This window comes from Periplaneta americana, chromosome 5, assembly GCF_040183065.1.
Source record: "Periplaneta americana isolate PAMFEO1 chromosome 5, P.americana_PAMFEO1_priV1, whole genome shotgun sequence".
Taxonomy (NCBI): Eukaryota; Metazoa; Arthropoda; class Insecta; order Blattodea; family Blattidae; genus Periplaneta; species Periplaneta americana.
In genome coordinates this window covers 194236175-194262382 of record NC_091121.1, presented here as the reverse complement: position 1 = coordinate 194262382, position 26208 = coordinate 194236175, and the positions used below count along the sequence as shown (strand labels likewise).

At 38.1% G+C, this 26208-nt stretch overlaps 1 protein-coding gene across 2 annotated transcripts; it reads left to right on the top strand.

The window, feature by feature from the left end:
• Positions 1-6208: 6208 nt before the first annotated feature.
• Positions 6209-26176, top strand: LOC138700395 (zinc finger protein 98-like). 2 transcript variants are annotated; one of them, XM_069827006.1, is made up of 5 exons: positions 6209-6289; positions 9732-9829; positions 14096-14233; positions 18642-18703; positions 25015-26176. In XM_069827006.1, the coding sequence occupies exons 2-5, from the start codon at positions 9737-9739 to the stop codon at positions 26174-26176; spliced, it is 1455 nt and encodes a 484-aa protein (XP_069683107.1). In that variant the 5' UTR covers positions 6209-6289; positions 9732-9736. The 2 variants fall into 2 exon arrangements, with proteins under 2 accessions (XP_069683107.1, XP_069683108.1); XM_069827007.1 differs by having other exon boundaries at positions 6254-6361.
• Positions 26177-26208: the final 32 nt, after the last annotated feature.

Below are 26208 nucleotides of genomic sequence, written 5' to 3'. Positions count from 1 at the left end.
AAAAGTTAACGTGCTGAATGTCTTAGAGAATTTCAAGAACGTTTTCCTCTGATTTATTCACCTGACAGGACTAAAATTAATAAAATGTTGAATAAATTCAAAACTACAGAATTTGGATTGTGCAAGAAACGAAGAAGAGGAAGGCATCGTGTTGGAAAAGTTGGATGATCAGTGCTCAATTGATCAATCACCGTGAAAATCTGTCCTGAAGTTAACCACAACATGTGTTCACACCCTACAATGCCTCCCTTGCAACAAATGAGGAACACTTTAATCAACATTATCTCAGGAAGGTAAGCTTTTCATTGGGGTGGGAGAAGTTTGACAATTTCAGGCTCAGCAGCTGCGTTATGCACTCTACATTCTGCTAGTTCGGAAAAATAAAATGTATGCACTTTTAAATGCGTATGCTTGTGTTTCAGTGACATTAGATCATAATATCGGGTTGATGGAGATGCAAAATTCAGAATCTTCCATACAATTTCATGAGTGAGGACCTGTAACTTAGTATTCACTTCCATTGTTCAACACGATTCGTTGTATATTTTGTGTTGTGTCAATTCACAGCGTAACAACATAAAGCAGGGACAGCTCTCATCAGTACCTTTGATGTTGCTGGTAAATCCAACTCAAAATTGAGTTCAGTTGTCATGGAATCCAACTTTGTCGCTACTATCGGCGCACCTTTAAACTGGTTTTAGCAATCATTTGTTCGACATGTTAATGTTGATTTATTGTAAAAGCATAAAATTTGCAAATGAAGCTTCATCTTTTAACTTTAGTAATTACGTAGCCTAATATGATCAGTTTAATTACGCGCGAAGTCAGGTTGAACACTAGAAACATAGCATCAACCAGGGACTTCAGCGTTATTACTGAATATTTGACAATGTTTACACATGGCAGTAATTATTAAAGTTATATTGCCATTGCTTTGCCTCATATCTTTCAATTTGTGAAACAATGCTAGTATTACGATATGCCAACCCTGCGAAATATGCCAGCTGTGCCTACTGTATGTTCTTGCCCTTAATGAATGTGATTATTTTAAACATTGATAGCGCTTTTTCCACGATAGTCTTGCAGATACCCATGACAGCCCGGTGTCCGAAGAATGTGAAGACCACGCCACTGAATGCCTGGGCCCCAAGAATTCTGTTTCAGCGGAAGAACTTGTTCGGTCTGATAAAGAACGCAAGCGTTTCAAATGCAATGTGTGCGAAAAGTGTTTCACTTTCTACAGTTGTCTGAAAAGGCATCTTATCACGCACACAAGCGAAAAACCTTTCAAGTGCCAGGTCTGTGGGAAGTGTTTCTCGCTGTCGAGTAACCTTAAGAAACATGATCGGCTGCATACAGGCGAGACGCCATTCAAGTGTGAAGTGTGTGGAAAGTACTTTTCACGTAAGGCTCATCTGAAATATCATATATTCACGCATACTGGCGAAAAAGCGTTCAAATGTGAAGATTGTGGGAAATGTGTCTCACTGTCCAGTCTTCAGAGAATTCATCACCGCCAGCATACCGGCGACAAACCATTCAAATGCGAAGATTGTGGGAACCGTTTCTTGCAGTAGAGTCATCTTGCATGTCACCAACGTCAGCATACGGGCGAAAAGCCATTCATGTGGGATATTTGTGGACAGTATTTCTCACAGTCTAGTAACTTGATAATCCACAAGCGTCATCATTAAGGCGAGAAACCATTCATATGCAATTTTGTGGAAAGTGTTTTTCGGGAAAGAAATTTCTCCATGGTCATGCACTTAAGCATGGTGGCGAGAAATAATTGAAATAATAATAAAGGAGCTCTCTGCCGAGCATTAGAGATTCAACCCTTTAATTGATTTTCTTCTCTTGGAGCACCTTTCTGTGTGGTAGCGTTCATATGTTCGATTGAAAAGTTCACAGTCTCGTTTCTCCATACGTTATGATTGTATCCATGGATGACGTATCGTGTTATGATGTGCCACCATTCCTGATTCTTCTTTGTCCAGTTCCTGTTTGTAATGTCGTCGGTGATGTACAGTTCGAGGTCTATTTCCCGCTGTTTCTTCCGTATCTCTGTCATTTGCTCGCTGTATGCTGCGGTATATGGTAGAAGTGTTTTCATCCACAGATCTGCGGTGTAAAAGGATTATTTATTTGGAGAGGTGTGTAAATCTGTATAGCTTTGATCACTGCCGCTGTTCGCACTTGAATATGAAAGCTGAATGAGGTCGGCCTTGTCTGCACAGCGATGCCGAGGTATTTGAACCTATTCACGACCTCCAGCAGGTCGTCATTTAGACTTGGAGTATCTTTCTTGACAGCTATCCCTCCTCTTCTGAATGTCATAACGCCCCCTCCCCTGTGGTAATACATTACACAAACGCCTAAATAGCTGGGAGAAATCATACAAGTGTGACATCTGTGGAAATCTTTTTTTTTTTTTTTTTGAAATTGGTAACCTAATAAAACATGAACGCAGGTATTCAGGGGAGAAAGCGTTGAAATGCGATGACTGTGAAAAGTGTTTATTGGATTTCATTTCGCTTGTAAGGATAAAAGGCAACACATCGACGAGAGATGATACAAGTGCTCTGTCTGTGGATTGTGTTACAATGCCATAAACGTCAACACACGAGCAACAAACCATTAAATACGATATCTATAGCAATTATTTTTCGCAATTCATTCACGAAGTAAATTATGAATGATAGGAAACCGAACAGAAAGCTTTACATTGAAATACCTGTGGAAAGTGTTTCGCAAACATTGAATTGAATTTAGTAACAGTGCCGAAAAACTATTGGAGGGCGATGTTTGTGGACATATCCACATCTGAAATGTGTACAGCAGAATATAGGCGAGATATCATAAAATACATTGTGTTTAGAATCTATTTTTCTCAATACCTGTATACTTGGATGACCCTTATTTTTCAAAAGTTTTGCTCCCACCCCTCTATCTTGTTCCAATCCACAAAAGAACGATCTTTTTTTTTTTTTTTGTAACTCTATAGCATCTATTAGGTGCTTTATGGTTGTGCTAACAGATGGAGTTACTTGTCAACAATGTGACGCTGAAACGTGTGTTCAGGTTACTGCCCAGCGACAGTCCTGGTGTATATTGTGATGATTGGTTAATTAATATTAACCTGGCACACTCACATTCATACAAATTTCCAGAATCTAGACACCCAAGGAATTCCTCTTCAAGAAAAATTCACCGAGAGCCGATCCCGGGAATCGAACCCGGGACCTCCTGATCTGGAAGGCAGCATGCTGACCAAAAGACCACGGAGGCAGTCAAAAGAACGATCAATGCAAATTTTCAACTCAATCAGACTTCCGCAAAGCGACCCTCTTTGGTCATGAAGTTTTGAAATTTTAGCCTGAAAAATATTTTTTCTTATATTATTAGATAAACCTATATTATTATTATTATTATTATTATTATTATTATTATTATTATTATTATTATTTGCTTTATTCACTTATTTTGTAACTTAACATGATCTTGTCTTTTATGAATGATTTTTCAGTTATTGTTTCAAAACTGTCTGTGCTGATCTGCTGGTGTAAAGTGACTTTAAAGACCCTTTTTTCCTAGAGTTATAAAATGGCATCAACCTCTTCAGGTAGGCCTACTTCGTCATACAAGTTAAGAAGAGACTTTTATGTCTCTCTTGTTGGCCACATCTCCAATCATATTGTCGGAGCCAAATTGCCTTCGAACCGGCGAGTTTTAAGAGTTTCTTCTGCAATGTAAGAGTTGTAAATCTTACAACATAGGAAAATATAGTATTGGTGATTCTAGAAGTTTCTATTTGTATGGCAAAAATCACGAATTCCTACTAGAAGGACTGACCACTGCGCTGATAAGCTATTCAAACTCTATGATGAATGGAAGGGTTTACAGAAAAATATGAGTAGAATTGCAGGCAAGGAAAAATAAAAAGATCTTTTTGTGGAAATTATGGACGATCTCTTTAACGTAGCTCATTCAGATGCTTTAGGATATATGAAAAACGTAGAGGATAAGAATTTCTTAATGCTTCAGCGCCAAAAGGGACGACCAGGCTGCATAATTGGTGTTGGTGTAGATCAGAAACTAAACGCAAGGAAGAAGGAGCACTGAAGTGCAATGGAATGGAGACTGCCAGGCAAGAGATGTAACAACATTTTACTACTCATCAGCTTGCTACATCACGAACTGATGATTCAACTTCAAACAGCCAAAGCAGTGATGGTGGGGACGACAGTGAAAGAGTAACAGCCACACAGCTGCACTGGTTCCGGCAACTCGAGGCACATTGCAGTTCTTTACTCTCCTCTCTGAAGTTTTTGATATGTGCAAAATCAGTGATAGAAATGGGGTTTACACATTAATGGCTGCTGCAGAAGCTTTTGGGCGTGATACTAAAAACCTGGTAATAAATCGCACTTACTTCTTTTCAACGCCATAGATAAAAATTTATAGAAGCAAGACACACAGAAATTATTTTCCTCGCTCGAGTGAATGTTCGAGCCTGGTTTTTGTCAGAAGCAATTAAAGCGCCTTATCATGATTTCCTATTCATGCGTGAACTGATCAATTATGAGCATATTGATCCAAAAGTCAGTAATGCTGCAAATAAATTTTCCAACCACCTCTGGTACTTAGGTCCCGAAACTGTGGCTCTATCCTTATTTGATGACTAATTTCAACAGCGGTTAAAGCAAATACGGCTCAAGTTATGCTGAAAGCAGATAAAGGTGAAGAAGAGAAGAAAGAAGAAGAAAATCAACTGAAGATGTACATTGACCATCGACAATATGGAATTAGGCCGACTCTTGGAATGATTTTAATTGCGCAAATGCAGTTCTGAGATTTTTGTCGAATACACGACTTGACAGAGTGTGTAACTTTTATTGATTCATTTATCCTCTGGACCCTTTACATCCGGAGGTTACTTATCTTCTGGACCCTTTACATCCGGAGGTTACTTATCCTCTGGACCCTTTACATCCGGAGGTTACTTATCCTCTGGACCCTTTACATCCGGAGGTTACTTATCCTCTGGACCCTTTACATCCGGAGGTTACTTATCCTCTGGACCCTTTACATCCGGAGGTTACTTATCCTCTGGACCCTTTACATCCGGAGGTTACTTATCCTCTGGACCCTTTACATCTGGAGGTTACTTATCCTCTGGACCCTTTACATCCGGAGGTTACTTATCCTCTGGACCCTTTACATCCGGAGGTTACTTATCCTCTGGACCCTTCATATCCTCTGGTCCCTTTACATCTGTACGTTACTTGTCCTCTGGACGCTTTACATCTGGGGGTTACTTATCCTTTATATATATATATATATATATATATATATATATATTTTTATTTACTAGAACTTCCTCAAATTAGAGGCTGCCATTAGACAAAGCATACAAAACAATACAAGAACAAATAGATGATGAAAGATAACAGAGTAAGAAAAAAAGTAATCAAGTACACAAACAAACAATAGCAGTTTACAGAATAAAAAGAAAAGTTACAAGTAAAGAAGCAATGAAAGCTAATAAGACAAGGGGAAAATGGTAATGGTGCGTCACTTATTTCAGTAGTGAGAGAATTTAGAGTCCATATAGGTGGTTCCGTAAAAGTTTGACTGACCCACTAATTATGAGGAGGGCCAGTTGATTTAGAAAAGATTTGTGCAGTCCTAGGGTCTTACAGAATTGAGAAGAGAAGTTAGGTATCGTTCCTCTTGCTCCAAACATCAATCCTGTGACACTGGTATCGTGAAGTTGGTATTTATCTTTATAATACGGGATGGTTGGAACGTAGATTGCTCGTTTCTCCTCATGTACGTCTTCGGGCTGTCCTTTGTACATTTCAAACCTGATGGTGGGGTCGATTATCATACCCTGAGACAGGGATTCGCTAATGGCGATTATGTCAATTCGTCTGTTACTGCCATTGTCGGCAGTTCCGTGAACTTCTTCATAGACGGTGTATTTATATATATTTTTATTGTTTATTATTATCATCGAGAGTTCTAAATACAGTTTAACTGTACCATGTTCCTGAGTCTAATGTCGTTAGGTGATTCTTCTGCCTAACATTAATACGGTACGTCAGATATAATATGTCATTCGTTACGTTTTCTGGAGATTCTGGAGTCACGGCTATCTTGATATTCTTGATATTTGTGCTGATTTTGCTCTAATGTAGGACCACGGCCGACTTGATGCACTTCGCTTTTCATCAAGTCGGCCGTGGTAGGACTTTGGGGATACTTCAAATCTGAACGCTCGATAAAGGTAAATACTATAGGCAGGGGTGTATTTCTAATCTGGTGTGCCGTGGTGATGCCAATCTACTATTTTTCGATGGTGAGCGGCACCAGGAAAGTAATATGTTAATCATAGGCCTATGTAAACAATTTCATAGTAAAGTGTTCTCTGTACACCAAATTCAACCTCTTTATTCTTGCTATCAATGTAACCAACCGGTTCTGTTCAAGCAGAATGACCAGTAGGTGAAACTAGCGCTGAGGTAGTTCCGATGATTTCTGAAGTGAAAATCGTTAAATTTATAAGGGACGTTTTTGTGGAGATGCAGTTGATCGTCTACCAAAGCATAAACTAACCTAACGTAACTTGTCAGGTTCGTAGGCTAAATGCAACGTGTATATGCGAAGTACCATTGGAACTACCTCAGCGCTAATTTAGACAATGTTTTAATCACGTGTATTGCTGACTTGCACGTACTGCTGCTGCTACTGCTAATACTATAATAATAATAATAATAATAATAATAATAATAATAATAATAATGACGATGATGGTGATGATAATTTACAGTGGACCGTGAAAAGTTTTGTTTATTTTATATAGATTGGAACCCAAATATTTTCGACAGACATTTCGTAGGTAGGCCTATTTCTGCGGAAGTGGTGGTGGCGGTGGAGGCGGCGAAGACAACTACTGTCTGTACTACCGAAATCCCAGAGCAAGGTCAATATATATATATTCTACAATACCCCACTGACTAGGAATTTTTCCTCCATCCTGGCAAAGAATGGTTATTAATGTTAGAACAGTTTTCTTACCTGTATTCTAGAGTTTACCCATTTAATTACATTAATTTTATTGTTTTGTACAATACCTACACAGATATAATTATTTGCTTTGTGGGAGCATATGAGCGGCAAAGTTGAAGTCCATGAGACTTTCCTACGGTAAGGGACGCGAGTTCAATAAATCAGTGAATAAAGGCGAACGTTTTCCCTGGACAAAGGCATGACACGAATTTAATAAATGTTGCGATCACCACGTCTGATTAGGCCATTTGGTGGAAGGGTATTTCTGTACAATTATGTTACCATGGTACGGTACAAATTTATTTAGAGATTTTGCTTCTAGTTGAGTCATGTGATACCGTAAAGAAAACAAAAATTGAGTGCCAACACCAATTTTGCACTGATATAAGGATGGAAATTTCCTGTGAAAGTGATGGCTGGCAGAGAGACAGGCTCGCTTGCTCCGTCGAGGTAGAAAGGGTAGACGACAGGGAGGGGCAGTATATCTCATTTCCTTACTGAGAAGAGGCGAGGTCGAATCAGATTAGATTAGGTTAGGCTTTTGGTATGATGTGCATATACTCATTACCCCTGTCTTTCACGCTGTCCCGTAATGTCTTTGGTGGACAGTGTCCTTGCTATCCGCCTTTCTTTGGAAACTGTTATAAAGATAAACTGGTGCAAATGATGATGGACTATACGTATGTTAATGTTCCATAATATGAATATACAGGCACGTGAGATACGATATTTACGTGAAAAATATGCGTGGCTGCAACATGAAAGCCCTTCTTTGTGACTGTATGTATGTGACACAGCCCATTGAAGCAAAGCCAGACTGTAGCCTGCTTAGGTGTAGCTTTCCTGGAAAAATGGCAAATAGGGTGTTAATAATAAAATAGATGTATGGAGTATAGTGTATAAGTGGAACTAGACAGAATAAGGTGCGGCAGGGAGAAAAGAGAGTGCAAAGGTGAGGGAATGGATATGTGGATAAGTGAGAGAGAGAGAAAGGGAGTTGAACATGAGAATGTAAGAGATGAGTTCGTTAACCTTAACTGTGCAGTGCAGAAACTTCTCTCGGGTCGTCTGATGGTACTGGTATTGCTTTTGTTCGAAAATGGATGTGTGGTATCATTCGGGGTGTTTTACTACTATGCCATGTAGTGTTTATGTAATTTCGTCACTACTTCTGTACGGTACCATAGCCGGGAAATTACATACCTTTGGGCAAACATGCTCTTCTAGTCCTTTAGCCTGTACTAGCATTCATATCGTGCTTGTGTGCTGCCTCACTCACACCAGGCAGATGGGGACATTCCCTCTGATACCGAAGATATTGCTTGCTGGTGTGTAGCACAGATTCACTTTGTAACTAGTACCTAATAACTGTAGGGAGTGGATTTTTATGTGCTAAAAAATTTTAATATATTAATTTTTTTATGTGCTAAAAAATACGAAAATATTTGCTAAAAATACAAATTTTTTTTTTTTTTTTTAAATATGACAAAAATACCTTACTTAGCTTGGAAACAAAATTTTACTAGGTACTCACCAACCACACTTGAGTGCTAGTAGTTGGCCGAGAATTGCAGTGAACAACAAAGGTCATCTCCAAATGCATGCCGATTATCTCTGAACAACGACTTATACTGTGAAAACGATCTTTCCACATCACAGGAAGTCAGACGTGCATATTTAAAGAGAGGAATGTCACAAACACCTACACAGTCAATTTCACCTACAGGCACACCCTCCAATACTTGAGCAACTTTACACATTTTTTTATATCCACTGTTTTTCCCAAACACATTCTGGAATTTGTCCCTTAGTACTTGTGCTTCTGAACCTGGTAGCGAGTCTAGTTTAATTTTCACGGCACGTACCTCCCTGTTTCAGACAACAGGTTTTTGGATGTTTCGAGTTTTTTTTATGGTGTCACACAAAAAGCTTAGATTTGCTAATAGGAAAACCAAATCGTTTTTTAAACAAACTTCTTTCAATATATCTTGAAGGATATCGATTGACGAAGCCTGATAACTGGGAATCACAACAAGATATATTGCCTTACTTGATGGACATGAGCGAGAGGCGAGAGATTTGTTTAAATTAAATAATGTTCATACCCGAGCTCTTATCTGTTGTGTTTCACAAACAAAGCGTGGAATGAAATCATCTTCAGTAACAATAAACATTCCTAATTATGTGATGCAAGATCTCTCCTCCTTGTCCATATTAATTTATTCTCTAATAATAACACTGATATGCTGCCTAGCAGTTCTCAGAACTTGAGGCGATACTATTAGGAAAACGGATCACGGATACACCACACAGCGCTTAGAAACTCGAAGCAACCAAAAAATCTTAAAAAGATAACGTATTTCTGAGTGATATAGGCTAATTGATTTAGTTTTAAAATGTTGAAGTTTTTGTAAAAAATTGTATAAGTAAAAAACCTCCAAGATCTATGTGTTTATAATAGATTTCCTGAAAATATGTATTTACATAATTTTTTGTCAAAATATGTGTTTTTATGTGAACTAAAATTCGGAATTTTTAACTTTGTTAATTGTGTTTTATCACACGCAAAAATAATATTTAATTACATAGAAATCCACTCCTTACTAATAAGTCTTTGCCAGCAGTTCAAACTAGTGTTCATTTCTTAAACGTCTGTTCAGTTGTGATGGATGTGACCAAGATGGAACTCGAGGTGGATCCGTTGGCTATACAAACAAGTGATGACAGCGATTTAGAAGAGAAGAAGCCTCTGCTTGAGGTATGTTGAAAGTAATTGCTATGTGTTACCTGCATAACGATGATCATCGTATAAATAATGTTTAACAGATTTGAGGAAAGTAGAACCAAACCTAAGAGTTCCTCGTCTTATTTCTCATCTTGTCACATATTGTATCCTATGTTTATTTTGCGCTGAGACCTTTGAAATCTAATCAGGGCTTTTGATTTATATTATGTTTGTATAACAAATTTTTTATTTAAATTTCTTTCATGAACCTTGCAAAATTTAAATATATTTCATGTCCCTTGCAAAACTTTTCTACATTATGAGTGTGAAGATTATTGGAATCTAATAAGTATAACAATAAGGCATCATTCGTGAAGCAACAAAACCAGGAGATAGTGGAGTAGTGTGGCCAGTTCCTTTATACATAGCTGACTATTACACTAATCAAACAAATATTTATTCTTCCTCTGACACATATCGTCAAGTGAGATGCACTGCCTGATAGTAGATGTACACTTAGCGGCAAAAAGAATGGACCAGCCGCCAATTTCTAAGTTCCAGAGACATATACTGCGCATGCTCGTCTCGTCAAAGCTGTAGTTCACTAGGTAACACATAATTAAACCATTTAAATTTGCTGTATTTTGTTTAAGAGGCTAAAATATGTAATAAAATCGAATGGCGGGTTGATTCTAGATACATCAGGGCCCTTGAAGAGTGAAATAGTAATAAAATTGATAAATACAAAATCGACCGGAGCGAATATGAACAGGAAAACCATGTATTATGCCGAACTGATATAAACAGTTGAAGTAGCGTAAGTTGTTGCGGCATTGGTATATTGAACACGTTAGTACTAGTAGCTCAAGGTTCGAATCTCCCCCAATCTTCTTTCTTTTTTATTACAAATTTGCCATCATATGTGTCTCGCAAAGCTATAATTATGTGGCGATATCTCTTAGAATATGCCCAAACTCTAATAAATAATAAACCTCCCTCTCTCTTTCAAGCAATACTGCTATCTGTTAATATAACGTTCTGTCTCGTCATTACGCTTGAAGATGGCACAGAAACAATAACACATTGCCCTGGTTCCGACAGGACTTCGATTGGAGAAATGCCATTTTCTCCGACGAGGTAATTGTCTCCAATAGCAAAGATAGTACTGCCCTAGTTTATTGTATGAATGACCACCGATACGCTTCGCGTGAGGGTCGCGTGTTGGGGGTGGATGTCATACGATGGGGCAGGACTTCTGGAACGCATCCATGGTCTGTTTACGGCAGAAGTCTACGAACACATTTTGGCAAATGTAATGATCCCTTCCGCCCGAAAATGATATCCAGAAGGAACACTTTTCTTCCAGCAGGATAATCATCCGATACACACCGCCAACCGGATTCAAAGATGATTTACGAGGAGGCGTGATGTCGACCCAGTAGACTGGCCTCCAAATTCACCAGATATGAATCCTATTCAAAATTTGTGGGCTGCAGTCAAAAGGATCCTATGCTCTAATTGGGCAGAACAACCACCCGTTCGGACACCTGAGGAATTGTGGGACATAGTTCTAGATGCAAGGGAGAAGATGGCCAAGAATTTAGATCTGTTTCATAATCTTGTGGACTCCATGCCGCGCATAATGAGGGCAGATGTTGACGCAGGTGGTTTGTGGACGAGATGCTAGTCCCCACCACAGCCTTGTTTTGTTAATATATTAACAAATTGTTTGTTTTTGTTAATTTAATTATTTATTTGTGTTTGATACGCGTTTTAGGATCTGAAACAAGTATTTTTGTTTATACAGACCAGGTTTCACCTACTAATAGCCCACAGGTGATGGGCAATAATATTTTTACAAGGCAGGCATAACGAAGTTTGTTAACAAACGCCATTTCACATTTAAACTAATAAATTAAGTAAAAGTTAAAATAAAAAAAAATAATCATTTTACTGTACCAGGAGGCGAACTCACAACCTCTGGCACGGATGTCAGACTTCTTACCACTGGGCTACACACTGCTCGTAAGGTTTACTACATTATAGACGGACGACTTTCAATGAAGAGACACCACAGCAATGCCTTGCGCTGGATTACGTTTACACGAGTGAACCGCGCGATGGAACTTAGCATTTCTATCGACCAAGAGTCAGCCCATTCTTTTTGCCGCTAAGTGTACATATCAGCCAGAACCTCAATCAGAGGAAAAATATTAAGCCCACTATGAAAGGACGGATTGTTTACAAGACCGACACTTTTTGTCTTCAATTGTAATTTTCAATTATTTGAAGAGTTGTATGATGCCCAAAACTATTGCATCTATGATATCTTGCTTTGCATTTATGATGTGCTGTATATGCAAAATCCTTCTACATACAAATATAATCACAAATTCGCACATAAATCAATAATAATAGTATAGTTAGTGAAATACCGTGAAAGTATATTTATTAGCAACTTCCTAACTGCTATGTATCAAATATTACCAATATACAAGTGGTTGGAGCCAGCCAACATTATGAACTGCGAGTGTGAGAGAGGGAGGGTGAAGGAAGTAATGGGAGAGACAGACAGAGATAGATAAATGAATGAATGAAGGGACGGACGGATAGTGAGGTAGACAGGAAGTAGGATTGCCAGATGTACAGTTTTATCCACATATGTGCGAGTATACAGTCAAATGTCAAGCATTTCAATTTTCACATTCCACGTGTACTTCTGATAACGACACTGTGTATGTTACATTTGCAGTGATGGCATCACAGGCAAGATGGCAGCATAGTAGTATGACAGTGTCCACACCTGTGGAGTAACGGTCAGCGCGTCTTGCCGCGAAACCAGGTGGCTCGGGTTCGATTCCCGGTCGGGACAAGTTACCTGGTTGAGGTTTTTTCCGGGGTTTTCCCTCAACCCAATATGAGCAAATGCTGGGTAACTTTCGGTGCTGGACCCCGGACTCATTTCACCGTCATTATCACCTTCATCTCATTCAGACGCTAAATAACCTAAGATATAAAGCATCGTAAAATAACCTACTAAAAAAAGTACGACAGTACCAGAAAATTGGTTGCATTTTATAGATTTAATTGATGCAAAAAAGAATTGAAAAATAAAGTAAAATGTTAACAAGTTTTGCTAAACATTTTCCCATCAAGTACATTTATGGAGAGAATATTTTCATTGGTGGCTATACAATGGAGAGATAAAGTGCTGCAAATATTAGTAAAAATGAACTCTGTGTGTTTTTGTAGTGGGCTATTTAGAATGCTGTATCAACATCTCAGGTTATTTACTGTGTGAATGAAGTGAAGGTGATAAGCTAATGCGGGTGAGATGAGTCCAGGGTCCAGCACGATAGTTACCCAGCATTTGCTCATATTGGGTTGAAGGAAAACCCCGGAAAAAGCCTCAGCCAGGTAACTTCCCCTGACCTGGATTCGAACCCGGATCACCTCGTTTCGCGGCCAGATGCATTAGCCATTACTCCACAGGTGTGGACAACTCTGTGTATAATTCAACTAGGCTATGACGAAAACTGTAGTCAGTTTTACAAGAAGATTTTGTTAGACAAAAAATTGTTGAATATGGTGTCTTCAAGTGAGAAATGCACGTGAAATGTAGGAGTGTATAAAAAGAAGGACTAAATTCATAGTTTAATAGGTTATGCTGTAAAAAAATAATTATAATTTATGATGCATAAATCATAATGTGATCAATTTTATTTGTTAATACCATAATGTGTAATATATTTTCTGTTTACACTTGTGCAAGGAGTTTTTTTCTAAGAATTTGAATGTCGATGAAAGGTGTTCCTTTTTTCTCCATCTCCAAATGTGGCAACGTAACAAGTAGATATGTAGATAGATAGCTGGAAGGATGGAGACATACAGAGAGCAGATCATGTATAATCAGGTTAAGGAAAAAGCATTGCGCATATGGGGCTCTTTCGTGTAATGCCCAGTTGCAACAGAAATGCTTACATAACTCAGAACTGGTACAGTTTACTAGGCAAGGTGCATAAAGCCAATGCATTCTACCCTATCTGGAATCTTCTGTGCGTGCGTGCATATGTGTATATGTGTGTGCGTGGTGTGTTGTGTTTTCAGTAGTCGTACACCAGTTGTGTTTGATGCCCATTTTATCATTGCATCTTATTTAATAATTTCTCGTCTGTGCTGAATGTAGTGGGAACAATACAATATGGCATTGAGAACCCGAGTGTAGCGTGTAAAACTTGGAAGTCATGTTTAAAGCAGGAAATAAGAATAACTCGTTATTGATGTCTCTGATTTCTCCAGGATGGGAATTTATCGAATCTGCATTCAACTGGAATAAAGCCAGAATGCGGGGGTCACGCCTGTGCTCTCCCACCGGAGATTAAATGTGAAGCAACTCAAGCGTCGCCTGCGTTTCACATGGTGAAGTGTGAAGCTGAGGTGAGTTGTGCGTCGCCACTTTCTTGGTTGGCACACACCACAGTGCATGTGTTAATATTGGGAGCATACGGATGACCCTCAGCCAGAGTGTGAGGTTATATCGTGTAACAGTTACGGCCCATTGCAAGGAACATGGCTGTGTGTGTTAACAATACACAATCCGGTCGACTCCATGTGATGCTCTTGGAAATGATTTTAATTCTGCAAATACAGTTCTGAGATTTTTAACCAGTACAGGGATTGTACAGGGTGATTTAGTTTTAATTGACGCGTTGTTGCTTACTCTGGATCGTTTACACCCGGAGGTTACATTTGTAGTTTTTACTTATACTTAACATTTCGGACCTTCTTCATCGGAACATTTTATAGAATAATTTCTTTCTGTTGGTATTTGTTTCCTATTTAAACACTACCTTGGGTCAAAGAACTGCTCATTTTTATGATTTCTGACGAATCACCTTGTTCGTAAAGCATTTACATACCTCCTTTTTAATGTGGCAACGTTTTTATTTCGTGTTTGAATTCAGCTTATGATATTGTTTGTGTTTATGAAAGAATTTTAGATAAGGGCGCAAATAGACACAGTAGCTGATGCGCCCATTTTAAACTCTGTTAACTATTAAGTCACTATCACAGTTGTTTTTTCCTAATTTGAAATGTGATTTAATTTCAAAAAAATATCTCTGAATACTATATAATATGTGATGACGTAATAGGAATGTTTCTTGACATTTGATTTCATACTTTATTTCTCTCACATTTCAACCCATTGTAGTTTGGCATCTGTAATAACTGCAGTGTGTTCAGTAGGCCTACATTGAAGAGTTGTTAATTGACATAACTTTAATGAACTCTTACTACATTTGAACACAATATGAATTTAGTTCCATGTTTAAATTTGAGGCAAATAAAAATGTCAACATTTACACTTAACAGGTGGAATATTCATAACTGCTTTTATATTTTTAATATATGTGCAAAGTGTTCGTAGGAGTGCTGTAACAATGTAACATGAGGACATACTAGTTGAGCGACTCAGTATTTTATGTGCCAAAGACTGCCACAGGTTTGGTTCATATGATAACGAGATATTCACTAAGGGGTGGTCCTCCAGCTTGGGAGTTGGGCGAAGGGCTAACAACCCACCACCGTAAAAATCAGCGCTGGTTACGAAACCCCAATGTAAGTCTCGGAATGGGACTGATTCTCTGGCGCGACCACAGCAAAGGAATAAGGTTAACGAGATTTGGTACTTGGAATGTCACTAGTTTTTATAGAACAGGAGGGGCAACATTAGTAGCAAAGGCTAGTCAGATATAGAATAGACTTCTGTGGGAGTATAGGAGGTTAGGTTAGGTGGAAATGACATCACCAGCAGGAGATTACTTTTTGTACTATGAGGAAGGAGCCAGTAATCACTGAGGAGCGGATTCCTATGTAATTAAATATTATTTTTGCGTGTGATAAAACACAATTAACAAAGTTAAATATTCCGAACATGAAGTTTCAAGTTTAAAACCCGAATATTAGTTCACATAAAAACACATATTTTCACAAACAAAATTATGTAAATACATATTTTCAGGAAATCTATTATAAAGACATAAATCTTGGAGGTTTTTTTACTTAAATAATTTTTTGGCAAGAACTTTTAAATATTCTAAAACTAAATCAATTATGTCACTCAGAAGTACGTTATCTTTTTAAGAATTCTTGGTTGCTTCGAGTTTCTAAGCGCTGTGTGGTGTATCCGTGATTCAATTTTGTAATAGTAGCGCCTCAAGTTCTGAGAACTGCTAGTCAGCATATCAGTGTTATTATTAGAGAATAAATTAATATGGACAAGGAGGAAAGATCTTGCAACACATAATTAGGAATGTTTATTGTTGCTGAAGATAATTTCATTCCACGCTTTGTTTGTGAAACACAACAAATAAGAGCTCGGGTATGAACATTATTTAATTTAAACAAATCTCTCGCCTCTCGCTCATGCCTATCAAGTAACGCAATACATCTTGTTGTGATTCGTTGTTATTGGGCTTCGTCAATCGATATCCTTCAAGATATACTGAAAGATGGTTGTTTAAAAAACGATTTGGCTTTCCTATTAGCAAATCTGAGCTTTTTGTGTGACACCGTAAAGAAACTCGAAACATCCAAAAATCTGTTGTCTGAAACAGGGAGGTGCGTGCCGTGGAAATTAAACTAGACTCGCTACCAGGTTCAGAAGTACAAGTACTAAGGGACAAATTCTGGAATGTGTTTGGAAAAAACAGTGGATATAAAAAATGTGTAAAGTTGCTCAAGTATTGGAGGGTGTGCCTGTAGGTGAAATTGACGGTGTTTGTGTTTGTGACATTCCTCTTTTTAAATATGCACGTCTGACGTCCTGTGATGTGGAAAGATCGTTTTCACAGTATAAGTCGTTGTTCAGAGATAATCGGCATGCATTTGTGATGGAGAATTTGGAGATGACTTTTGTTGTTCACTGCAATTCTCAGCCAACTACTAGCACTCAAGTGTGGTTGGTGAGTAGCTAGTAACATTTTTTTTTCAAGCTAAGTAATGTATTTTTGTCATATTTAAAAAAATATATATATTTTTTTATTTTTAGCAAATATTTTCGTACTTTTTAGCACATAAAAATCCGCTCCCTAGTAATCACAAATTACCAATTAGGAACAGTATTCTTTATTCATAAAATAATAAAATCAGTAGTAAAAAGGTCGAATTTATCAAATAGAAATATTCGAGGCAATATTCAATTATAAACTGCTAAGCCATTTATACCCGAACCCACACTTTCTGAAGTCGAAATTGTGATCGAAAATGTGAAAAAGTATTTTTCTCCGGGTGTCGATCGAAGTCTAGCAGAATTAGTACAAGAGGGTGGAAACACATTATCTAGTGACAATTATATGTTAGGGAAAAAGAATTTGTACCACAGAAATGAAACGAGTCTATATTTGTATCTATCTTTAGGAAGGGCGAAAAGACGAACTGTAGCCACTTGTGATGAATATCACTTTTACTCTCGTCGTACAAAATTTTGTCTAATATATTTTTGAGAAGATTAACTCCATATGTAGATGAAATTATTGGAGGTCATCAATGTGATTTTATGCGTAATAGATGGACTATTGATCAGGTTGTTTGTATTTGACATGTTGGAGAAAAAATGGGAGTATAAGGGTACAGTGCATCAGTTATTCATTGATCCAAAAAGACATGTGACATGATTAAGAGAGAAGTTTTATATAATACCCTTATTGAATTCGGTATTCCCAAGATAATAGTTCGATTAATTGAAATATGTCTTGGTGAAATGTACACCAGAGTCCATATAGGTCAGTTTCTGTCTGACACGTTTCCAATTCACTGCGGGCTAGAGAAGCGAGATGCACTGTCTCCTTTACTTTTTAACTTTGCTCTAGAATATGTCATTAGGAGAGTCCAGGGAAACAGAGAGTTTGGATTTAAGGAGGTTACTTCAGCTACTTCTTTATGTGGATGACGTGAATATGTTAGGAGAAAATCCACAAACTAATAGGAAAAACAGAGCAATTTTTCCTGAAGCAAATAATGAGATAGGTTGGGAAGTAAATCCCGAAAAAACAAAGTGTTTGATTATGTTTCGTGGCCAGAACATGATACTAAATTAAATTATAAAAATTGTAAATTCATCCTCTGAACAGGAGAAAAAATTCAATTATGTAGCAACAACAGTAACAAATATAAATGACACCCGAGATGGTGTTAAACAGAGAATAAATATGGGAAATGCCTGTTATTATTCGGTTGAGAAGCTTTTATCATCCTGTCTGCTTTCAAAAAATCTGAAAGTTAGAATTTATAAAACAGTTATATTACCAGTTCTGTATCATCGCGAAACATGAACTCTCACTTTGAGAGAGGAACATAGGTTAAGGATGTTTGAGAATAAGGTGGTTAGGAAAATATTTGAGGCTAAGAGGGATGAAGTTATAGGAGAATGGAGAAAGTTACAGAATGCATTATATTGTATTCTTCACCTGACATAATTAGGAACATTAAATCCAGACGTTTGAGATGGGTAGGGCATGTAGCACGTATGAGTGAATCCAGAAATGAATATAGAGTGTTAGCTAAAAGACCTAAGGGAACTAGACCTTTGGTGAGGCCGAGACGTAGATGGGAGGACAATATTAAAATGGATTAATCTTGCACAGGATAGAGACCGATGGCGGGCTTATGTGAGGGTGGCAATGATCCTCGGGGTTCTTTAAAAGTAAGTATAAGGCATGATTAATATGCCGCAAGAACTGTCTTCTATTATTAAGAAAAAGTGTATTTGAATTCAGGTTAACTGGATGCATTGTTCGTTACCTAGAGTCACGGCATCTTTGTTATATTTGCTGGACATTTTCAGGCACAGTTGGACACAATAAAGGAGGAGCCGACTCTGGAGCAGGATGAAGTGTTCGCTGAAAGGTGAGGCTTCACATCTTTCCTTCATAGCTTTATCAAAATGCTTAAGCTATATCATATAAATTTTCATTGTGTTGGTATTATTGCCCTATGTTCGTACGTGTTTTTTGCTCATATGAACGGCTTAATATATTTGTTTACTGAAATAACATATGATGTATAAAATTATCGAATTATCGCTCCTACTACCTCCACGACCAGAGTCACTACTATACTAAAAGCCAGGTTATAAACCGACTAAACAGGAAGTAATTGGGTGGACGAGAGGAAAGTGCAGGTTAGATGGGTAGCCTGTGCAGCGATGACATGTTGAGTATGGCGTCGCGGAGGGGGGAAGGAGAACGGAGCTTTTCATTGGACCTCAAGTGAAAATGTCGTCTACTAACGAAAATCTGGCAATGGAATCACGGAGACAGTGTAACCAAACTTCCCAGTTCATTTGCAGTACCACGTGCATTATGAGATATAACTACAACGTCTTTGATTACGAATCCATTTCGTACCAGTGCCATTAGCTCGTGCTTTCTTAAAAACAATAATTTTAATTACTAATATTATTGATAGTGTTATCGATAACTATATACAGTAGCACTTGAAATAGAATAATGAATTCTCCCGAATGTTATGATATGAAAAGGAAGCGGATTTTTAAGTCTGGAGAGACAGAAATGATTTTTTTTTTGTAAATTCGTATATTTACTTGTTGATATATACGAGAAATAATAATAATAATAATAATAATAATAATAGTAATAATAATAATAATAATAATAATAATAATAATCGAATATACATGGTATTATTGATGTACAAAAATAGCCAAATAGTTAATTCGATTTATAACAACGACTGAAAATAAAATAAAAATTACTGTAATATATCTTGATATATTTAGTTAACACTATATTACTATCATCATTACTATTATTATTATTATTATTATTATTATTATTATTATTATTATTATTATTATTATTATTATTATTATTGTTTGAATCGAATCGTTGTTCGTTCGTTTAACTGAAATGTTTGAATTCGTTATATACTTCTTTATTAAATCAATAATTGAAAACACAGCTACGACAGTTATTTCAAACATATCGGTGACAAACGCTGAACACGTTTTGAATCTCGCGCCAGTATGTGGCAACAGAGCTCAGAAAGAGAGCAAGAGAACATTGCTTCCGGTTTAGTCGGTTCATAACCTGGCTTTTAGTATAGTTGCACTTTTTCTGTTACCACCCCATTAGTGTACAAGATATCAAGAACCTTGAACTAATTTCGATCGCTCCCCCTTACGTATTTGTGACATTTCTTAAGAACATGAATTTCTTCCAATCTTTGCACCTTTGTTTCCTTCTCAACTCTTTAAGCGCCATTCTGTACCTGCAGTGTTTGAATTCTGATGATCCGCCTGTGGTGAGAACACAGCAGCTCCTCCACACTCTTCTAAGCTCTGATTCTGATACTGGAGTAGTGTGGACTCCGGGTCATGTTGGCATCCCTGGTAACGAGGCAGCGGATGCTGCAGCAAGGGACGGTGCTATGAATGGGTCTGAGGTGTATTGGCGTGAGAGGTGGCAAGATATTCAAAATTACTTGAAATATAAAATATGGTGGCAATGGGATAGAGAATGGGCTGCACAAGAGGAAAATAAATTGCGAAGTATCAAGAATACTGTACGAGTTTGGGATTCGTCCACAAGTGTCACAACACGAAGTTTTACTTGCCCGGTTGGAAATTGGCCACTCTCGGCTGGCACATGGCCATCTCCTATGTGGCGAACCTCAACTGGAGTGTCAGATATGTCATGTAGCAGTTACGATCGAACATATTTTACTGACTCTCTGTGACACTCTTGGAAATGACTAAGATTGTGCTAATGCAGTTCTACGATTTTTATCGAATGCAGGACTTGACAGGGTGATTTAGTTTTCTATTCACTCTTTTCGCTTATCCTTCGAACCATTTACATCCAGAGGATAAATTTGTTTTTACTTGTACTTAACATTTCGGGTCTCCTACATCCGAATATTTTATAGAATTTCTAGTTTTGAGATCCGTCAGATAATTTCTTTCTGGTGTTATCCGTTTCATTTTTTTATTATTTTTTTTATCTGTATCTAGGGTCTGAGCTCTACCCCTTTTTATTATTTTTTGGCCAATCACCTTGTGTATAATGCCTTTGTGTACGTCATTTTTATTGTGACATCGTTTTTAGTTAGTGTTAGCATTCAGCTTATTGTATTACTTGTGTTTTTATTTCTTTCAAGAATTTGAGATAAGTGCGCAAATAGCTATAGTAGCTGACGCTCCCTTTTAAACCCCTTAACTAACTTACTAACTTTTGTTTTGCTATCTACTTTACAAGCACAACCATATGAGAACCGTTCCAGTCTTCCGTTGGTTTGTGTTGTTACTACATTCATCTCTGATTGAGGTTATGTCTATTATCTAGCAGCGCACCTCACTTAATGTTATGTATCAGAGGAGGAACAATATTGCTCCGTACATTTCAAGTCTAATCTCAGCTATATTACCGGTACTAGTCAGCGAGTCCACCACTAGCACGTCTAACCATGAAACTAGTTGGCCCAGGTTCAAATCTTGGTTGGGGAAAGTTACCTGGATGTATTTTTCCTGGGGTTTTCCCTAACCCATTAAGGGCAAATGCTGGGTAACTTTCGGTGCTGGACTCTGGACTCATCTCGCTAGCATTATCGTCTTCATCTCATTGAGACACTGGATAACCGTAACAGTTGATGAAGCGTCGTAAAGTATCCAACTAAAAAGTAAATAAATATTAGCAGCTATGTACGCAGTAAAGAGGAAAAGGAACTAGCCTTAATTGCCTCATGAGTGATGCCTTATTTGTGTCACTTATGAAGTTGCAACCACCTTCGGACTGCAGACTAAACATACATCATCATCATCACCATCTAAAACTGGGATTTGTCCACAATAATGGTTTCAGCCGAGTTAAGTAAATTGTTGAAATTTACCAAGTTTTCGGCTACTAACTCTGCAGCCATGTTCAGCGTTACTGATGGTCGTGACCAGAAAGACATATTGCAGGTGTAACGGATTGGTGGAGGGGTCGGCCAATCAGATGCCAGGAAATATTGTGCTTAGGGTGACCAAATTCACATCGATAAAAAAAGAGGACACGAAGCTTAAAAAAAAGAGGAGGACATTGTTCGAAAACAGTGGACGGAAAATTTGTACTTAGATTTAGGCTTAGGTCTGTATTATACTTTAAATTATGTCAATATCTGTTTTATTACAAAATATTTGCAGTAGAGACTTACGTAGGCTTATATCGTACTTAAAAGTATGTTAATGTGTATTTTATTACAAAATAATTTTGATAAAATAATAATAATAATAATAATAATAATAATAATAATTTTACAGTTCGCTACATATGAAAGCCAAGGGAACTATAATAAAATTACTGTCAAAATACATAAACTGGCAGCACAAAATGTGTAGGCAGTTATGACCGTTGTCATAAGTATATTCTGTCGATGCTGCTGCCACCTACAGGCAAATTACTTGAAAATGCGTCAAATCTGATAATTTCAAAATATCTGGCACGAGTTACGAAGAGGAGGACATTTCTTGATTTTTAAAAACTCCGCCCGGACAAAGGCCTAAAAAGGAGGAAATGTCCGGACAAAAGAGGACGTCTGGTCGTCCTAATTTTGCGCGATGCACGACATTGCCGAGGCTTCTGACGTGATATCGTGACATGGCCCATTTGGTTAGGCTCTTTCCGAGTAGTTTTATTAATTTTTCCTTCCCCATTTTCCGCAGTCTTCAAGAATGACGTCTGCCAACAGGTGTATGTATATTTTCGAGTCGACCTGGTTGGCAAGTTGGTATGGCGCTGGCCTTCTATGCTCAAGGTTGCGGGTTCGATCCCGGGCCAGGTCGATGGCAATTAAGTGTGCTTAAATGTGACAGGCTCATGTCAGTAGATTTACTGGCATGTAAAAGAACTCCTGCGGGACAAAATTCCGGCACGTCCGGTGACGCTGATATAACCTCTGCAGTTGCGAGCGTCGTTAAATAAAACATAACATTTATATTTTCGAATGCTGCTTTGTTCTAAAGGTAATATCGTTGGATTGGTTGCTCTCATGACTTAAGCCTCAACCTGTATTTCTGCAGTGGCCACCTAGCCCTTAGCTCTGATATTTCTGCAATTCCATGTCGAATTTGATCTTTCTGTTTCTCACTTTTCTGCTGCTGACGTTTAAAGACTTCACCGTCAGGTAGAAGAAATCATTATGGGTTGAATCTGGTGAAGGAGATGTCACTGTATAGTGAGATAAGACGTCCTAGAAAAATTTCTGTGAGAACCACTATGAAGGGTCTTGCTATGAGCGTAGTTACCCGGAAAGGAGCATTTCCTGACTTCTATAGAAACTTGCCTAATATGTCTGCATAGCTGTTGAGAGTAAATGTCACCGAGCACTCTTCATCCTCAAATAATTCGACAGGTGCATAGTTTTACATACGTGAGTATTGTTCAAGAAATGCAATCATTTCTTGGACGGCACTCCACACGTTCAATGGCGAGAATGGGGCAATGCTATGGGAAGAATGAATTTTGTGCTGCATCGCAAGCCTTCCAAATCAGTCGCTGAATGGGCTGTAGGGGGTCGGAGGCTGCCGTTGTGGCTGTGAGGCTCAAACCAAACTGTCATGTATGAAGTGCTGCAAGGCTCTTACCTTGTCGAAGTGGGAAGAAGACAACTAACCAGAGTTGCCAGATGTGGCTACTTGTCACCATTCTGGCGCCTATTATGTTCCTTATGGTGACGAAAATTTCTGCTTGGGAACCTGGCTACATTTCTGGCGTCTTTAATGTTAAAATTATAAAAAAATAATTAAATTAAAGCCTTTTTTTTTACAATATTGTGATCTACAGCATACGTAATATTCTTCAGAACGTACATATTCGTCAGTTAATTGTCAAAAATGCCAGAGTAACGTTCAAGGTTGCGTAGAAAACTTCCCCAGATCTGACACGGAGATCTGCAACCTTTAGGTATGGTCTGTGATTTTCAATGATGTTCGCTCCCATCTAATTTATTGCGATTGGAGGATTCATCAATTTTGCGATTTTAAAATCATTTTAGTAATATAAGTGGAATTAATTAATATAAATGTATAACATTAATGGATATTATTATCAATTAAACTTTTGGTTTAAAGTACATGTAACCCATTTCTATGCTTTATTTCTAAACTTCGATAATTAACAGAACACTGTTGAGCAGTAAGCTGTCAATTAGTAATAGCGGGAATTCAGACATTTTCCGGGCCTATCAGCACTATCACTATCAATTGGTTTCTTTGTTTAACTGTGGTAACAACGTTTATGTAGAAAATACCGAGATATGAGCGGTGAACAATTTTTGTTGAGACTTCTCAAAGAATATTGTATTTGAGATTGCCTGATAATATGAAATTGTATGCACAAATGGAATTATTACATCCATATTAAGTATTTTCATAATTGCAGCCTGCATTTAAAGACTTGCCAATTCTCTAATTTGTTACCATGAATCAACCGACACTGGTAGAAGAACACTTCCCCTAACAGACCGGAGCAACCGAAACTTCACTAATAATATATACGATTCCTGGCCTCAGATATTCAAATACAAAAGAGTAGATGAAACTCATCCAGGCATTCAGAGGATTAGCTTCGGCAGTCATCACTCTTTTGCTACTTCCAAATAGTAACACTTGTAAAATTCTCTCGACAATGTTATTAGACATTTCCAAGGCCAGAACATTCTTAACAGCTGGAGATCTGGCAGTAGACTGCCACACTGCTGTGATATTCTCTGGTGTTCGAATACTGAGAGGTCTGCTGGGTATTTGTTGATACTGCACTTTTTACCTCGTTTTTACTGTGACGTTTTATAGTTATTTTTAGCATTCTGGTTATCGCATTGTTTGTGTTTTGTTTTCTGAAGAATTTTAGATAAGGGCGCAAATAGCCATAGTAGCTGACGCGCTCTTTTTAAACCCCATTAACTAACTCTACTAGGTATTTCTTTTATGGAGGTCAAGCTGAGTTCCTACATATCCCTGGAGGTGTGGAGGTCATGCAGGTACTATAGTTATTGTAGATAGGAATGCAAAAGTGAATTTCTTTCTCGCCATATTGTAAGTCTAAGGACTCATTTGCTGATGACTTTTAGTACTGAATGTGATTCAGTGCGCATTTAATGTTGCTGTGAATGCTTATTTATTTCGATTAAATAAAGATTGATACAATGCTTTTTCATCATAGTATTCCGGATATCGAGGGCAGCCCTGCGTCTTCTGAAATCGATGCTGTTGCACCTGAAAGCGGCCTGACTGTATGTGAGAGTCCCAAGGATTTTCTTTCCTCGGAAAATCGTGTGCTGAATCTTACAGATGTGAACCCATTCAAATGCCATGTTTGTGAAAAGAGTTTCTCGTTATCGGAGCACCTGGAAAGCCATATCCTGAGCCACGCGGGTGAAAAGCGTTTCAAATGCGAATTCTGTGGAAAATATTTCTCTCAGTCGGGTTCTCTAAGACGGCATGAACGTCGGCATACAGACGAGAAAGCTTTCGAATGCAGTGTTTGCGGAAAGTGTTTCTGGGAGCAAGGACAACTCAAACGTCACACATTCTTGCACACAGGCGAGTCTCCTTTGAATTGCGACCAGTGTGGGAAGTGTTTCTCGCAGGCGTATGGTCTGAAAAGACATAAACTGAAGCATACAGGTGAGAAGCCGTTTAAATGCGATGTCTGTGGAAAGTGTTTTTCGGAGCAGGGACATTTAAAAAGCCATGCACGTCTGCACACGAGCGAAAGGCCATTCAAGTGTGATGTCTGTGAAGAGAGTTTCTCGCATTCTTATCGTTTGAGAAGACATAAACTGAAACATACTGGAGAGAGACCTTTTAAGTGTCATAGCTGTGAAAAATGTTTCTCGGAGCAGGGACATTTAAGAAGCCATGCACGTTTGCACACAGGGGAAAAGCCGTTTAAATGTGAAGTCTGTGGAAAGGGTTTCCCGCAGTCGAGCCACTTAGTAAGGCACAATCGTCAGCATAGCGGTGAGAAGCCGTACAAGTGTAATTACTGCGGGAAGTGTTTCTCGGAGCACGGCTATTTGAAAAACCATGCACGGCTGCACACGGGCGAGAAGCCTTTCAAATGCGATGTCTGTGGAAAGTGTTTCTCGCAGTCCAGTCATCTAGTAAGCCATAAACGCAGGCATAGTGGCGAGAAACCATTCAAGTGTGACGTTTGTGGAAAGAGTTTCCCGAAGTCTGATTGTCTAAAGAGACATCACCGCCATCATACTGGTGAAAAACCATTCAGATGTGTTGTCTGTGGAAAGTGTTTTTCACAGTCGTTTCATATGAAAAAGCATAAGTTGCAGCATACTGACGAGCGACCATTAAAATGTGAATAAATTTCTGTGGAAAGTGTTTTGCTGAGGAGGGA